The following is a 15,863-nucleotide window of genomic DNA, read 5'->3' on the forward strand; positions in this document are numbered from 1 at the left end:
CAGATACTCAGGAGTCCACTCCATGGAATTTAGTATTGTTGATAAAAGGCAATTTACCGCTATCATCTTCAAAACATTATTCCAGTTTGGACCAACCACCATCAATGTTCAACAAAGACACGAGCTGCATCGGCAATCATGGCTTTGGAAAACCTGCTGTTCCTCGGAGGCTGCGGCCTCGGATTGGTAAGTGGTTTTTTGCAAAGAACGACAGATGCCAGCTGCGCTAACGGCTCAGATAATTCTCTACACCATCAGTTCCGTGTGCTATAACATTTTATTCCACCCTCTACGAAACTTCCCTGGGCCCTTTTGGATGCGAGCGACGCGCATGACGTATTGCTACAAGCTCATGGGGGGCAACCTCCCCTTCGAGATGCTGGACATACACAAGAAATATGGCACAGTTGTCCGTATCGCCCCTAATGAGCTGGCCTTTGGAGATCCAAACGCGTGGAATGAAATCATGGGTCATCGGGTAGGGGCCAAAAAGGGCCCCGAGTTTGAGAAATCTACTGCATTCTATCGACCCATGGGTGGCCCTAGCGATATCGTCAACTCCGGCGGGGATGAGCACGCCACGCTCAGGCGCCTCATGTCTCACGGCTTCAGCTCTCGCAGTCTAAAAGAGCAAGAGCCGTTAATCATGAAGTATGTCGACCTGCTGACACAGAGACTGCACCAAAATTGCGACAAGACAGTGGACATCATGTCTTGGTACAACTACACGACCTTTGACCTTATCGGCGATCTTGCTTTCGGAGAACCTTTCGGCTGTCTCAACAACTCGGACTACCATCCTTGGGTAAAGACGATCTTCCAGATGGCAAGACTAGGAACCGTCTTCCAAACGGCCAGTTACTTCCCTTTGTTGCGAAGTCTTATCATCAGGGTTTTGTCAACGAAAAAGATTAGGGCGAGGAAACTACAGCACGCAACCATGACCAAGGAGAAGCTGCTCCGACGCATGGAGCTTGGAAAAGCTGGAGGAAGACCTGACCTCATCGACAATTTGCTCAGGAAAAAAGACGAACTTGTAAGAATCATCGACATCCGCACTTCCTTTCGAACTATTTCTTAGGACACCGCACCCGATTGCACAGCTGACAAGGCGGACTGAAAGGGTATGACTATGGACCAAGTGGTGAAAAACGCTGGCGTACTCATCATTGCAGGGTCGGAAACAACTGCCACAGTCCTCTCTGGAGTGACTTACCTGCTATTGAAGAATTCCAAGGCCCTGAGCAAGCTGACCGAAGAAGTTCGAACCACGTTTCAGTCTGAGGAAGAGATTGATCTTACTTCAGTGAATAAGCTGAGCTATATGTTAGCATGTCTAGACGAGGCTTTGCGAATGTATCCACCTATCGCGGGCGGTCTCTCCAGAGTCTGCCCCGAGGGCGGCGCTACAGTGTCCGGCCGGTTCATCCCGGAGAACGTGAGTTGTTCTTTTTGTGTTTAACCTATTGCCAGATCTCTCCGTCATCGCCCACTAGGTTGGCTAATTTAGTGCTACCTTAGACTATCGTTGCTATCCATCAATGGGCAATGTATCACAACGAGAACCACTGGTCAGACCCCATGGAGTTTCGACCTGAACGATTCATAGACAGCGTAGCTTATCAGAAAGATCGTCGGGACTCACTTCAACCGTTCCACCTCGGGCCTCGAAACTGCCTTGGTAGGAAGTGAGTTCCAGCCCCTGGCATTCTGTTCTGATCAAAGATCGCTGACGAGATGACTACAGCCTCGCCTACGTTGAGATGAGAGTTATCTTGGCTCAGGTCATTTGGAACTTTGATCTCCGTCTCGCTGAGGAAAGTCACGACTGGCTTGAACGACAGAAGATATACATTCTCTGGGACAAAGGACCGTTGATGGTTAACCTCGTCCCTATGAAGCGGGTTTGATGGCGATCAGTCAATCTATTGAGTCGGATTGGAAGAGGGTTCAAAATATGGAGGCCAGAATTGTGTATTTTGCTACTGTGACCGACCCTCCTACGGATGAACCAACTGAGAGCAACAATGTGGAGGCCAGAGTATTCGTTCGTGGGGTAGTTAGACGTCCAGCCCGGTCTCTTGTTGTTTTCTACCGCCATTTTAGCCCTAGCTACGAACTGTATACGCTGTTGAACTCACGAGCGCGCCATCTCAATCTTCATTCTAAGAGTTGACTGAAGTGGGTTTCTCGTATATGAATGCAAAGAGGCATTTGATGACCAACGACGAATCACAGGAGGTATAGTCACTTGATAGCGTTAGCGTAGGCCTTAACATCGTCTTCGAGAGACGGGGCCAAATTCGCATCATGCACAAGCTTTGGAGAGACTCTAGAGTTTCACCCATGGTTGAGTCATAACAGCGATAGCGCGTGTTGCTAGGAAGACGGTTAGAAACGCCAAATTATAGTGAGAATTGATGGCTATAGATGTCGATACTAAAATAGGTATGGAAGATTAAGCCTACTTAAGGTCCAAAGGTGGCGTGAAGGTTGCTTAAAATGTACAGAGAATCGCTGTCCTCTGATTTAAACTATACCCTCTTCCGCGGTTTCTGTCCAAGTGAATTATCCACAGTGCATGTAATGAATGGCATGGAGTGTTTGGCAAATGTCTTCACTGATGCTAACACACCTTTTCCGTGTAAAGGCGACAATATAAGGGGCCCGGATCGCCTCGTGGATTGACGATAACGATTTAGCTGTTTTGAACCAGCCGAACCAGCCCACAAACAAGCATAATAATATCCTTGATCTCGCGATCTCGAACATCCCTACTGCACAAGCTAGAGTCGAAGACCACCTCGCTACTAGCTCTGACCACTATACTCTTAGTATAATCCTTCCGATCGCACGACCAACCCCTCCGCAATCCAGCCGGATTAAGGTCTCGGACCCCAAGGACCTGGCCCGTCTCGCAGAGGTCGTCTCGCTCGGGCGAGACTTCCTAACAACAACTGCAACAACCGCCGAGGAACTAGACATCGCAGCAGCCCAGCTGCTAGACCTACTACAAGATGCGATACGAATCGTCGGCCGATGCCCTCAACAGAACGGACGCTCTGCGCCGTGGTGGACCAAAGACTGCGCTAAAGCCCACGCCCAATATCTAGCTGCTAAGAGACGGGACCCAGAAGAGCTGGGACCTGCTATTCTAGCCAGGGACGAATTCCGCAAGATCGCCAAGAAGGTAAAAATCGACTTCTGGCGAGATATCATCAATAACGCAACGACCAACGCCGATATCTTCCGTATCGCTGGATGGGTCCGAGCCCAAGGCGCCTTCCAGCCCCCGCCCCTTCAGGTCGATGAGGAGGTCTTTGAGACTCAGGAGGAAAAAGCCAATGCCCTCCGTAAAGCCACGCTTGAGCGTCTAGACGCTGGAGACGATATCGAGGACCCTGGACCCCTCTAGCGATAGAGGCTCCAGAGCTTCCCTTTTCCACACAGATCTCGGCTGAAGAAGCTGAGGATGTAACGACCAAGACGGGAAACACATCTCCCGGCGCAGATAACGTGACTACAGCGATTATCCGGGCCTGCTGGCCGGTTATCGGAGACTATATTCGGTGGCTCTACGAGAGATGTCTCTGCTTAGGGCACCATCCGAAAGCCTTCAAGGGCGCGGAGGTCATTATGATCCCCAAGCCCGGAAGGCGGGATCTTTCCTCCCCTCGTGCCTGGAGACCAATTTCCCTGCTTTCCTGCCTCGGCAAGGGGCTAGAGAGATTGATCGCCAGACGTCTGGCCTTTATTGCGATTGATCGGAAGGTCCTGCATAAGAACCAGGCCGGAGCCCTGACGAAGAGGTCCGCTGTAGACCTCGTCGCCGCCCTAATCCACGACATTGAATCCGCCCTCGCGCGAGGTCTCGTTGTGACCCTCGTGACGATGGACATCCAAGGTGCCTTTGATACGGTTCTCCGGAACCGTCTTCTGCGGCGCCTCCGCCAGCAAGGCTGGCCCGAATTGCTAGTCCGGTGGGTGGCCTCTTTTATGACCGACCGCACAGCCCGAGTCCATTTCCAAGATGCAGCCACGCCGTCTTCCGCACTAAAATGCGTCCTGCCCCAGGGCTCGCCCGTCTCGCCGATCCTCTTCCTCCTCTACACAGAGCCGATCTACAAGATCCAGATCAAGGCACTGCCGTGCCCCGGATTCCGCCCGATTACAACCATACGATACGGCTACGCCGACGACATCGCCTCTATCCATATTGGAAAGACCCTTCGTGATACGACAGAAGAAGCGGGGATCAATATAGAAGAGATAGAACGCTGGGGATTTAGTAACGAGGTCAGCTTTGACCCAGGAAAGACCGAGATAATGCATTTCTCTCGCAGACATAGCGGCCCCAGCCCGTCAATCAACCATAAGGGACAGACCAAGGCCCCGAAGGAAGCCCTCCGCTGGCTGGGTGTCTGGCTGGATAGGAAGCTATCCTTTACGACCCATATCGAACAATGGGTTATCAAGGCCCGAGCCACAGCCAACCTCCTACGAGGTCTCGCCAATACAGCCCGCGGCCCGCCGCCAGAGAAGGTCCGCCTCGCTGTCAAGGCGTGCGTCCTGCCTGTTCTATTCTACGGGGCCGAGGCCTGGTACCCCGGAAAGATAGCACCGTCACTACAAGCCGGAAGGCCCGAGGTCTCCACAAGGCTTGAACATCTTCTCGAACGACTCAAAAAGGTCCTACACATCAGTATCCGCAGCATCCTTCCAACCTGGAAGACGACCCCTGTGGCTGCCCTCTATCGCGAAAGTGGTATTCCGCCAGTTGACCAGCTGCTAGAAGCTATACGCCTACGTCACGCAACCCGGCTCCAGTCCCTGGATCCAAGGCACCCCCTCACAGCTAGGACTGTAATTCCGACCCCTAGGCCAGGCCAGAAGCCGATCTACAAGACCCGACTACAACGAACGGCCCTGCTTCTTCCGCCCTCGCCGCGGCCGGACCTCTTGCAGCGGAAATACAGCCCCGCCCAACTACACATACAACCGAAAGACGTCGCCGTCCCCGCTTTCCTCGCCTGGACCGAGACCCTGTCTGTAATAGATCTCATCGTCTATTCAGATGGGTCCCGATCGTCCGGAGGGGCTGCGGGCTACGGGTACGTCATTCATCGCAATAATCACAAAATTGGCGAGGGTCTAGGCCGGCTAGGCCCCGCCGAGGCCTTCGACGCAGAAGTCGCTGGTGCCCTCGCGGGCCTACGGCACGCAACGAGCCTGACTTCGTCAGAGCCAGGCTCACGGATTTACATCTGTCTCTACAATACGTCTGCAGCAGCCGGGCTGCTAGGCCAGCCCTCGGAATCCTCTCAGGCCCAGTTCCTGGAGTTCCACTCGATCGCACGAGCCCACGGGGCCACATCAGTACGATGGAGCCCTGGCCATAAAGGCATCCCCGGAAACGAGCAAGCCGACAAGCTGGCTAAAGCAGGTACGGAGCTTCCGGAACCACCCGGACTGACTCCGTCCCTTGCTTTCAATAAGCGGAAGGCCAAGGCCCTCCCCCGAACCCTCTTTAAGAGCTGGTGGCAAGACCACGCCCCAGACTCTTATCAATCCTATCAGCTAGAGGCCGCGACCACTAGTCCAGCTGAATTGCAGCTCCCCCGGAAGCAGCTCCGACAACTCTTAGCAGCCCGCTCCGGCCACGGAGACTTTGCTGCATACCACGAGAGATTTGCCCATGACGACGCACAGCTTGAGTGCTCGTGCGGACGGCGGAAATCACCCGACCATCCCTTCTATTGCCGTAAGGTTGATCGTCGCCATCGGATAAAGTTGGGGCTTTTTCCGAAGCTGACGATCAACCGCGTAATAGGACAAGATTACGGCGAGTTCGTCGCGATGATAGAGGCAGTGCATTTCTTTCAAGATATCTGCCCCCATCACCGCTAGGAACCCTCGCCTAGAAACCCCCAGAAACTGCAGCTACAGCCGCTTCGGCCCCAGATCCCAAAAACACATTCCTTTTCCCTTTTTTTTTTTTTTTTTTTGTCTTTCTTATTCCTCGGCAGTCGGAAGGTTCGGTCGCAAGCCCGGGCTTGAAGACGCGCCGCGCTGTACAGCAGCCTCGAACGCGGTTTTCCCCTGGTTCCCTCAAAAATCGGATGCTATTGCAGTCGTCGGGCTGGCCCTGGATATCCGCTGACGGATGCCGGGCTCGAAATAATAGGTCAAATAGGGCCGCTTAATTGCTAGATGGAGGAGGAAGAAGGATCGCAATCTCGACTCGCGTGGAAGGATATTAGTCTTGCGCGTGATACGGACTGCGGGTCCGAGCCACGGGCCCGCTGGGCCCGTGGCCCCGGCCCCGGGTTAGTCTCAGCAAGCTGACGGCTCCGGCCGAAGCTAGCTACCCTAGACCTAGGTTTCTTTAGCTGAAGATTCTAGCCTAGCACGTCGTCTTGCCCATAAGGGATTCTGTGGACATCTAGATGTCTTCACGACGGTAATAATACAACAACAACAACAACAACAACAACAACAACGACACCAGCCTAGCACGTCGTCTTGCCCCATAGGGGATTCTGTGGGCATCTAGATGCCCTCACGACGGTAATTAAACAACAACAACAACAACAACAACAAGGCGACAATATCACTGCTCAGGGCATCCTTCAGTCTCAACGACCACTCTCTTTAGATTTTCAATATCCTTCCCTCCACTATTTATGGCTCTAGCAGTAATAGTCACTCTGACAATCTTGCCCTCTGAGTTCCACTCAATCAGACTCACTCCAACGGTTTTGGCGCGGTCTCCCTTCTTGAAAGGCAAACTGTGACGGGACAAGAGCATGAACGAGGTCGAGTGCAACTTGGGGTAAAATGATTGTTTACAAGGAGAGAAAGAGATTCCTAAGGAAAGCTCTAACTTAAAGCTATTTACACAATATTCATAAAGTGAGACTATTCATAAAGTATGAAAGTCACATGATCGTTCCCTCACAGGGGGGCAAGAATCAGTCACCTCCAACATGTAACTACTGAATGAACCAGAGTCTAAATATAGTAGACACTGGCAAGAAGATCCAACATATACTGGGCATGATAAATGCGTCTCTTGCATGAAGCGTGAAAATGAGAATCAACTTTCAATACCAACGGAAACATCTTTCCCGTGCTTATGGTGGGTGCGTTCTTATGCTGCGACGACGGGGATGAGGAAAGGGAGCCGAGCGAGCCACGAAATATTCAGTTCTTCTCGCGGCTTCCCGAAGCCACGGCCTTGCTCGCACTCACCAAATCCTCAATATAATTTTCCATGAGCTTGTTGTTGCTATCCAGCTTGTCATGCTGTGTCTTGACGGCCTCGATGCGGGTAAAAGTGAGGTGTAGCGACTCCCGCAACAGCTTCGCATGCCTAGATTCCCAGCAGCCAATACGTTAGCTAGCCATTCCTGTTGGATGATGACCCTGTATGACGAAACCTCGGATAGATTGATATCCTGACCTTAGTCAGAAGGGGGGTATGAAAACCCCTCTTTCGGCCGATCCGGATGACCGGCACAAGTAATCATCAACATCATCATCACTGTATTGATCCCTATCCATCTGATCGAATTGACCGTAACGGATCCATCAATAGAGATAATGAATGAGCCTTGTTTTCTACATAGGGAATCGCGCATACAGCGCCGTTTAGTACGTGGGAGCGGAGCCCCTATTGTGGGTCTGCTCCCGTTGGTCCTTAACCAATCATATCTAGCTACCTTGCAACAACAAGCGAACGGATCAGACAAGCGAACGGATCACTCCACTTAGATTTCTCACCTTCTTCTTCCCAACCACCTTTTCTCCAACTACAAATGATGTCTTCAAATTCTAAAGAAGCCAATCTCACTCTTGCTATTACTGCTATCAAACAAAACCCGAAACTAAGCATACGAGAGGCTGCTAGAGTCTATACTGTCAGCTATACCACACTATACGCCAGAATGAAGGGACGACGCGCTCGACAAGACCTTCCCGCCAATTCGATGAGAATGACTCCAATTGAAGAGGAGACTCTAATTAAGTTCATTCTTGACCTAGATTCGCGAGGATTCCCGCCCCGGCTCAGTGGTGTTGAAGAAATGGCCAATCTCCTCCTGGCAGAGCGCGATGCAGGACGCGTCGGGCAGCACTGGGCTTCACACTTCGTTGCGCGACAACCAGAGCTCAAGACGCGTTTTAATCGCCCATACAACTACCAGAGAGCTCTCTGCGAAGATCCAACCATTATTGACGCGTGGTTTCGGCTTGTGGCGAATATGAAGGCTAAGTATGGCATCCTCGATGCAGATTTCTACAACTTTGACGAGACTGGCTTTATGATGGGCATGATTGCGTCTGCAATGGTAGTTACCAGCGCAGAACGACGTGGAAAGGCAAAAGCAGTGCAGCAAGGCAATCGGGAATGGGTTACAGTGATCCAAGGGACCAATGCTGAAGGTTGGGCGCTCCCGCCGTTCATCGTCGTCAAGGGGTCTTACCATCTCGGCAATTGGTACACAGAAGGCAACCTCCTGCCCTCTTGGGTTATTAAGCCTACTGAGAATGGATGGACTGATAATACAACTGGCTTTGAATGGATACAGCATTTCGATAAACATACTGCCGGTCGCACAAAAGGCAAATATCGAATGTTAGTGGTAGACGGCCACGAGAGTCACCAATCCGCCGAGTTCGAGCAGTTCTGCAAGGAAAGGAATATTTGTCGGAAAGCTCGCGTGGCACCTCGATCACTTCGTCCCTAATCACTGTGTATATTCTGTCCTCCTCCCTGGGCTATCTCGGCGCTGGTCAGGGGTTATAGGCTTCCCTGACCGCCTTCCTATTCAGGCTGTGCCCGGCAAAGGGTTGGTGACCCCTCGGCCGGACCCCGGCTGTCAGCACGTGACCACCCGATCCGATGCTCTGTACATGATCCAATCTAACAAGTATAGTGTCGGGTCGGGTCGGATATTGTCCCGATCAGCATGGCACCTTCAAAGGAGTCTGGGGATTAGCAGGGTTCCCCGCCTTAAAGCACGGATGAAGGGTCGCCCGCCAGGCATGTAGAGTTCCATCGGCACCGCCGATCTCGTTCAGATGCATCCCGATTACGACGGGAAGCGGGGAACGTCGGACTTGCCCCTTCCGGACCTAGCTGCAGATTTCAATTAGCGCTCAGGGCGCTCGACTTATGCCGAAACTCCCCGCAAGCTTGACTAGAGTAAATACTCGGTCGACCTCAGGAGCTTTCCAATTGGCCCAAGACCTGGTCGCTGGCATTTGCGGCATCAGCCCGCTCGTTTAGAGCAGTTTCCCGTGTTTTGAATCCGGGGCCCGCGGGGAATCCTGACCGTTCTGCATGACTCGGGTGGTTTCGCGGTTGTCAGGGCTCCACGAGCCCGCAATTCACTATAAAAACATAGTTGCCATCCCTTCGATCTCAACGTTTCCGGGACTGGGAAGGGCAACGACACGGCGAACCAATGCCTTCATTTTGTCTCTCCTAAGCACCCCCTTTCGCCGCATCAACATGGCTGCCAACACTTTCAAGTCTGTGGGACCGGAACTTGCCGCGGTTCTACCTCCGAATGACAGGCCATGGTATAAGAAGCGAAACCAAATCTTCCTCAACTTCTGCCTCATGAGCCTTTTCCTCCTCTCTTCAGGTAACGGTTACGATGGGTCAATGCTGAATGGCTTACTCGCCCTCCCACACTGGCAGTCGTTCATGAAACATCCCAAGGGCGCGTGGCTCGGATTCATTAGCGGCGCCCAAAACCTCGGCTCCATCTTCTTCTTCCCCGTCGTCGCATGGTCCTCTAATCGCTTCGGTCGCAAACCAACCATCCTTATGGGCTACATGTTTCTATGCGTCGGCGTGGGTCTGCAGACCGGAGCTACGAACGTACCCATGTTTGTCATATCACGCGTCATTGTTGGCATTGCGAGTGCTTTTTTTGGCGGTTGCGTGCCTCTATTGATGACCGAAACGGCTTATCCTACTCACCGCGGCATTCTCACCAGCCTTTACATGTGTGGGTGGTACGTTGGTAAGTGTTTATCCCAGAAAATGCATGTAAGAAACCGTGAATGCTGAGAAAGTTGCAGGCTCTTTCCTCGCCGCATGGTCCACGTACGGCACCCGCAACTACGACAATTCTTGGTCCTGGCGTATCCCATCCATCTTCCAACTACTACTTCCAATACTTGTACTTCCTGGACTAATAATGACGCCGGAATCTCCGCGTTTCTTGGCCTCCAAAGAACGATACCAAGAGGCTCGCGCGTTCCTCGTCAAGTACCATGCAGAAGATGACGAGACGTCCCTCTTAGCAGCGTTCGAGCTTGCGGAAATAACCCGAAGCATCCAAATGGAGCGTGAGTTCCAGAAAAGCAGCTCGTATCGAGAAATGGTTGCCACCGCTCCCAACCGGAAAAGAACGTTTATCACCATCTTCCTGGGAGTCTTTGACCAATGGGCCGGCCAAAACGTTGCAGGTTACTACCTGGCTCCAGTGCTTACTACTATTGGCATCACCACCGTCACGCAGCAGACTCTCATCAATGGGTTCCTGCAGATCTGGAATCTCCTGTGCTCCCTGATCGGCGCATTCAACGTCGACCGTGTTGGGCGTCGTTTTCTCTTCCTGGCGGCCACCACTGGCATGCTCATCTCTTACATCCTGATCACCGCGCTTTCGGCCACCTTTGCGAAGGGAGGATCAGCAGAGGTCGGTACAGCTGTTGTCCCGTTCCTCTTCCTTATGTATGGGTGCTTCTCTCTGGCTTTCACACCCCTAGTGGTGGCGTACCCCGTCGAGATCTGGCCATACAATCTGCGCGCCCGTGGCCTTTCTACAATGTGGGTGTCGACCGCTACAGCCGTCTTCTTCAACATCTTCATCAATCCTATCGCGCTCGAGGCGATTTCATGGAAATACTACCTACTATATGTGTTCATTCTCGCCACTGGCGGTATTGTGATCTATTTCACATTCCCCGAGACGCGAGGTCATAGTCTCGAGGAGATGGCGCGAGTCTTCGAAGGAGAGAACGCACCGGTCCCAAAAGAAGGCGATATCGCAGACAAGATCACAACATCTGGAATCGCCACCCACGTCGACGACGCTAGCGACCCCCATAATAAAGGTTAAGTGCCAACCTGAACGACTTGGAGCATCGACGCGGCGGTCACGTCGATGGACACGGGAGTTGGTCCCAAAACCAACGCAGCCAGCGATGTAGCGGGAGTTGCAATCACACGGATACTTAATGGTGCATATGCGTGATATCGGTTGAGTGGCAAGATGGACGTTGAAACTTTCTGCCTCCTAGTTCAAGTCCTGACCTAGAAGATATCATCATCAGTAGCATTAGGAGACGTGTATATTTAGGGCTTTCATGAGTGGCAGAATCTAGATAGCACTTATGTATGAAGCAAGACCGCGAATACAAAATGATCTTGTTAGTATTGCAGGAGCCGCGTATAATCTAGCTATTCGACCCATCAACTACGATGTAGGGCGATCGACTTCTGGCATGTGTCTCCGCAAGAGGTTTGCTAGGAGCCACAGATGCAAGTAATTACTCTTATTTTCTAGACCCTCTCATACTGTAAGTCAGCGCTCGCAATAGTCCAGACCATTTGGACCATTAGTCCGGACTGCAATTCAAGATCAATAATCAATCCACGACGGGCGTTCGTGGATTGACGACTAGGATGATGCGTCCCTTGAAACGGGCCGTGTTGATCTGGGTCGCACCAGTAAATTGATCAGAAATATCCAAAACAAAATGGTTGGCACAGCAACAATCATGGGTACCCTGGTTTTGTAACACCATGCCAACAACCTAGCGCACTTAGCGCCCACACCGGGCGTCCGTATTCCCTGCCCTGATCCGCAGTCTGGACTATTGCGAGCGCTGCTGTAAGTTGGTTCAGAACATACGCTCGCAAAGTCTAACGTTTTAATGCTCGACTTTTGAGATCTAGAGAATAGTGGTCGGCCTGAGCGGCCTGCATAACAGTAAAGTCCCAACCGGCACGGTTGAGGTTAAGAGAGAGAATACATTCAATTTCAATGTCACGTTTTCTGTGGCGGCGGGCTGGTACCCCTATCCATTTGCTACAATGCTGTTAACGGTCTGGGATACCAAAAAAGGTTAGCGACAGAGCTTGATCCCACGACTCTGGTCCATGTGAACGCTCTCGATGCCAACTGCAGCCTGGTTTCACATGAGGAATAAATCTGAACAGGACGCAAATAGCATGCCTCTAGTTTCTCTAAAGGTGAAAGGGCTGAGCCATACATGGTCTAGTATTCCACAGAACTTATACACCAAAGAAAGGCATCATGAGCTTACTTGAACAGCAGAACAGGTATCACTACTCTAACCTTCCGCATGTCTTGGAACGCTTCGTCATAATCCTCAATTTTGTAGAATTTGACTAGCGTTTCAAGCGGAATAGTTCCTGAGAGTGCTGTTCAATGAGATAGGGGATCATCTAGGTGTTCTTATTAGTCGCAGGCTACGAGTCGCAGGCTGATAGCAACCTGTGGGGTTGTGACTCACTTCTGAAGTAATCGAGTCACCCTCGCAGCTACCAATGTATTGCGTTCCTTTAATGATGTGCGTGAGCACAGCCAGGCTCACGCATTTACCTGGAGCTGGTGCTCCGACTGTCGCTGCTTCCCCCCTAGATCCCAGTGACCGTATCATCTGCTCAATAACAGTGGAGACTCCAGAACAATCGACGGCAAGAAAAACGCCGTTTCCAGGACAAATTCGCTGGATCTCCCGTACTGGATCCACGGTTTGATCTGAGTTGAGGATTGTGTGTGTTACCCCTTACTGCAAGGTCTAAACGCTTCTGTTCAATGTCCACTGCGATGAGCGGGCTCGCTCCTCGTATCTTCGCAGCCATAATGCTGGCTAAGCCGACTGCACCAACTCCAAAAACAGCCAGACTTTCTCCTCCTTGTTCACCGAGACCGAGGAGGCTCACGAGAAGGCATTGGCAACCTTGTGTAAGGAGTTTGACGACCAGCGAGCTATCCCTGCGGTACCTCCACGGGACCTACATGGCCAGCAAGGCCCAGTGGGCTCGCTGTTTCATACGGAAGTATCGCAACTTCAGCATCCGCGTCACATCTGGGACACAAGCGAGCAACAATATCAAGACCTATCTTCTGAATGGCATAGACCATCTATATCGGCTTATCGAGGCTATACAGGACATGATGAAGGACCAGGAGCGAGATTTCAATGATGCTTGCGCGGCGGACGAGGTACTTACCTCACGAGAGTATATAGGGTCCAGCTCGGAGTATCTAGGCGAACTCCGGACAGTACTCTCTTCGAAGGGTCTTGGGCTGATTACGAAACAATGTCGGCTGGTAAAGAAAGCATTGTCGACGAGAAAGAACCCATTCCCTGACCCTCTTATGGATTGCAGTGAGGACTGCTCTGTTTCGACCGAGGTTGGTATTCCCTGCTGCCATAAGATTTACTCAAAGCTGGGGAGTGGCACGCCTTTCACCAAGTGGGAGGTCCATCCGCGGTGACACCTACGAGAGCCACCCTCTCGAGATCCATACCAACGAATTCTCGATCCTAGGATCGCCACTGCTCTCCGCGGCAGAGCTAAGAACATCACACAGGCTATTCCAGCGCGACTAGCCATCGAGGCAAACAGCCAACCCAGTAGTCAGCCAGCCAGCCAGAAAACCAGCAAGCCAGGCACCAGGGCAGTGAGGTCGACCACCAGGACACCTCTACAAGTCAACACTACCTAGGCTTGCACTGGAAGCGAGCCAACAGGCCAGCATACAGGCTAGTAGTCAGGCCAGTACCTCATCCCAGCGCCAGACGCGCAGCCAGTCAGCTGTTCTTGGAGCTGAAAGAACTACAGGAGCACGTGCCTGCGGTCGGAAGACGCAACCTAGCATTCGCAGACGAAGGAGTCAGTGGGAGCTGCTTGATAGCGACGAAGAGGTTCTCCCTTGTATAGTAGTTAGAGGATAGAGATGTAGCTCTAGAGCGTACTGGAATTGGCCTTATCCTGTATTGAACCCAACTTTTGTTCCGATATACGCCTAAGACCTGGCCTTGTTAGGGGAGTTAGCTTCACCGCCTTTACACGGATGTACCTGCGGGTCAAAGGGGGAAAAAGAGCGAATTAGAGGCTATAGAAGTCATGCCTGTGTAAGAGTCATGTCGGCCTAGTAATTGCCTTCCGCAAATACACTATCTATGAGCTTGGTGAGTCGTACACAGGAAAGCGCCATACAAATCATTAAAGCAATACCGGCGTCGTGCCACAACTGCGGCTTCAAAAGTCCACATATTCGGGTGTAACCCTCTGAATGTCAGCCACCCCGACATTGGCTGCAGCGCTGATGGTCTCCTGTCGCAGGAGATTCAAGGCTTTTGAAACGCCGGCTGCCCCGTACATGTTTGCAAACATGAAAGGTCGTCCAAGGCCAACAGCGCGGACGCCCAGCGCAAGTAATTTCAAGACATCTGTTCCGTATCGGATTCCCCCATCCGCGTAGACTTCCATTTGGTCGAAAATCTCTGGAGCTTTCTGTCGAATCTCCAGAGTGACGTCAAATGCCGACGGTGAGCCGTCAAGGGCCCGGCCGCCGTGGTTCGACAAGAATATGGCTCGGACGCCAATCTTGGCCGCCATCTTTGCATCCTCGACAGACTGAATACCCTTGGGTATAATGGGAAGTCTAGTAAGGCTCTGGATCTCCTGGAAAAAGTCCCACGTCATGTAATGAAATTCGTCTCCACGGGTTATGTTGATGTCTGGAACGTAGCGTACCACCCGATGTGGTGTGCGATCTCCTGCAGAGTCGACAGTGAGAACCAGAGCTTTTGCTCCTGTTTGCTCGATTCGCTGAAAGAGAGCTTTGTTCTCAGTTTCATTGGTTGATACATAGATCTAAATTTTGGTCCGGTTAGTTGAGACCAAGAAGAAACGGAGGTCTTGGATGAAGGAAGTCACCGCCCTCACCTACTGAAATAGAACCTGGTCCTCGTGTGGCTTAGCCGTGGCGATCTCTTCCATGAATAAGCTCGATGCTATCGAAGGCTTCTGTTGTCAGGCCAAGCTGGTGTCGCTGGGTAGTCGGACTGACTACGTAAAGGATCCTGTTTGCGGCGGCGGCTTTGACTAAATGTCACATTTCGGGGTCATCCTGAGACGCACAATAATCTCATTTCCGGCTTTCCTAGATAACGCGACTTTCATTTCTTTCTCCTCTTATCTCAGACTACATCGCCGGCTCTGTAACTACGATCCCGGTCCCCGGGACCTACAAGGCCCCGGCCTCTGTGCAGCGGCGACGGACTGCCGCCTTTGACAGTAGCTATCTTTAATATATATAAAAGATAGACTCTAGGTATATCCCTTAGCTAGAAATTAAGAGCTTTTATTATTATTATCTTAATTCTATTTAACGTGGTTGACAAGCGAGTTGCGAATACAAGCGAGTTGGCACCTCCACTATAAAACCCCTACCCTCTATATTCCAACTTCCCTTTCTTCAACCACACAATATGGATCCTAAAACTAAAGAGTCCAATCTACTCCTTGCTATTAAGGCTATCAAACAAAACCCCAAACTAAGCCTTCTCAAAGCTGCTACGATCTATGATGTTAATCGCAATACATTACGGAACAGAATGAACGGACGATGCGCTCGACGCGATACCCGCGCCAACTCTATGAGATTGACCCAGCCTGAAGAAGAGACTCTAGTCAAGTTTATTCTTGACCTAGATTCGCGAGGATTTCCCCCTCGGCTCAGTGGTGTTGAAGAAATGGCCAACCTCCTCCTCTCGGAACGCGTCGGAGGACGCGTCGGACA

At 51.7% G+C, this 15,863-nt stretch overlaps 5 protein-coding genes across 5 annotated transcripts; 4 read left to right on the forward strand and 1 right to left on the reverse strand.

Annotated features, from left to right (window-relative positions):
- Nucleotides 1-214: 214 nt before the first annotated feature.
- BGZ61DRAFT_499452 (cytochrome P450) lies at nucleotides 215-1,692 on the forward strand (the record flags this gene model as incomplete). The annotated part of the gene is made up of 3 exons (XM_046251406.1): nucleotides 215-1,036; nucleotides 1,124-1,438; nucleotides 1,522-1,692. The coding sequence occupies 3 exons, from the start codon at nucleotides 215-217 to the stop codon at nucleotides 1,690-1,692; spliced, it is 1,308 nt and encodes a 435-aa protein (XP_046096395.1).
- A 59-nt stretch (nucleotides 1,693-1,751) lies between these two features.
- On the forward strand, nucleotides 1,752-1,910 carry BGZ61DRAFT_368811 (uncharacterized protein; the record flags this gene model as incomplete). Its single annotated transcript, XM_046241916.1, has 1 exon — nucleotides 1,752-1,910. A coding segment is annotated over one exon (159 nt), but the record flags the coding sequence as incomplete, so codon positions are not given.
- Nucleotides 1,911-9,514: 7,604 nt separating this feature from the next.
- BGZ61DRAFT_368880 (general substrate transporter) lies at nucleotides 9,515-11,138 on the forward strand (the record flags this gene model as incomplete). The annotated part of the gene is made up of 2 exons (XM_046241920.1): nucleotides 9,515-10,034; nucleotides 10,093-11,138. The coding sequence occupies 2 exons, from the start codon at nucleotides 9,515-9,517 to the stop codon at nucleotides 11,136-11,138; spliced, it is 1,566 nt and encodes a 521-aa protein (XP_046096397.1).
- A 1,475-nt stretch (nucleotides 11,139-12,613) lies between these two features.
- On the forward strand, nucleotides 12,614-14,010 carry BGZ61DRAFT_499456 (uncharacterized protein; the record flags this gene model as incomplete). The annotated part of the gene is made up of 5 exons (XM_046251407.1): nucleotides 12,614-12,799; nucleotides 12,953-13,048; nucleotides 13,080-13,546; nucleotides 13,604-13,736; nucleotides 13,768-14,010. 5 exons carry the CDS (start codon nucleotides 12,614-12,616, stop codon nucleotides 14,008-14,010), a joined length of 1,125 nt encoding a protein of 374 aa, XP_046096398.1.
- A 307-nt stretch (nucleotides 14,011-14,317) lies between these two features.
- Nucleotides 14,318-15,170, reverse strand: BGZ61DRAFT_368884 (FMN-dependent dehydrogenase; the record flags this gene model as incomplete). The annotated part of the gene is made up of 3 exons (XM_046241921.1): nucleotides 14,318-14,935; nucleotides 15,023-15,085; nucleotides 15,132-15,170. Coding segments are annotated over 3 exons (720 nt in total), but the record flags the coding sequence as incomplete, so codon positions are not given.
- Nucleotides 15,171-15,863: the final 693 nt, after the last annotated feature.

The sequence above is a fragment of the Ilyonectria robusta genome, assembly GCF_021365365.1.
Source record: "Ilyonectria robusta strain PMI_751 chromosome Unknown BGZ61scaffold_35, whole genome shotgun sequence".
NCBI classification, from domain to species: domain Eukaryota; kingdom Fungi; phylum Ascomycota; class Sordariomycetes; order Hypocreales; family Nectriaceae; genus Ilyonectria; species Ilyonectria robusta.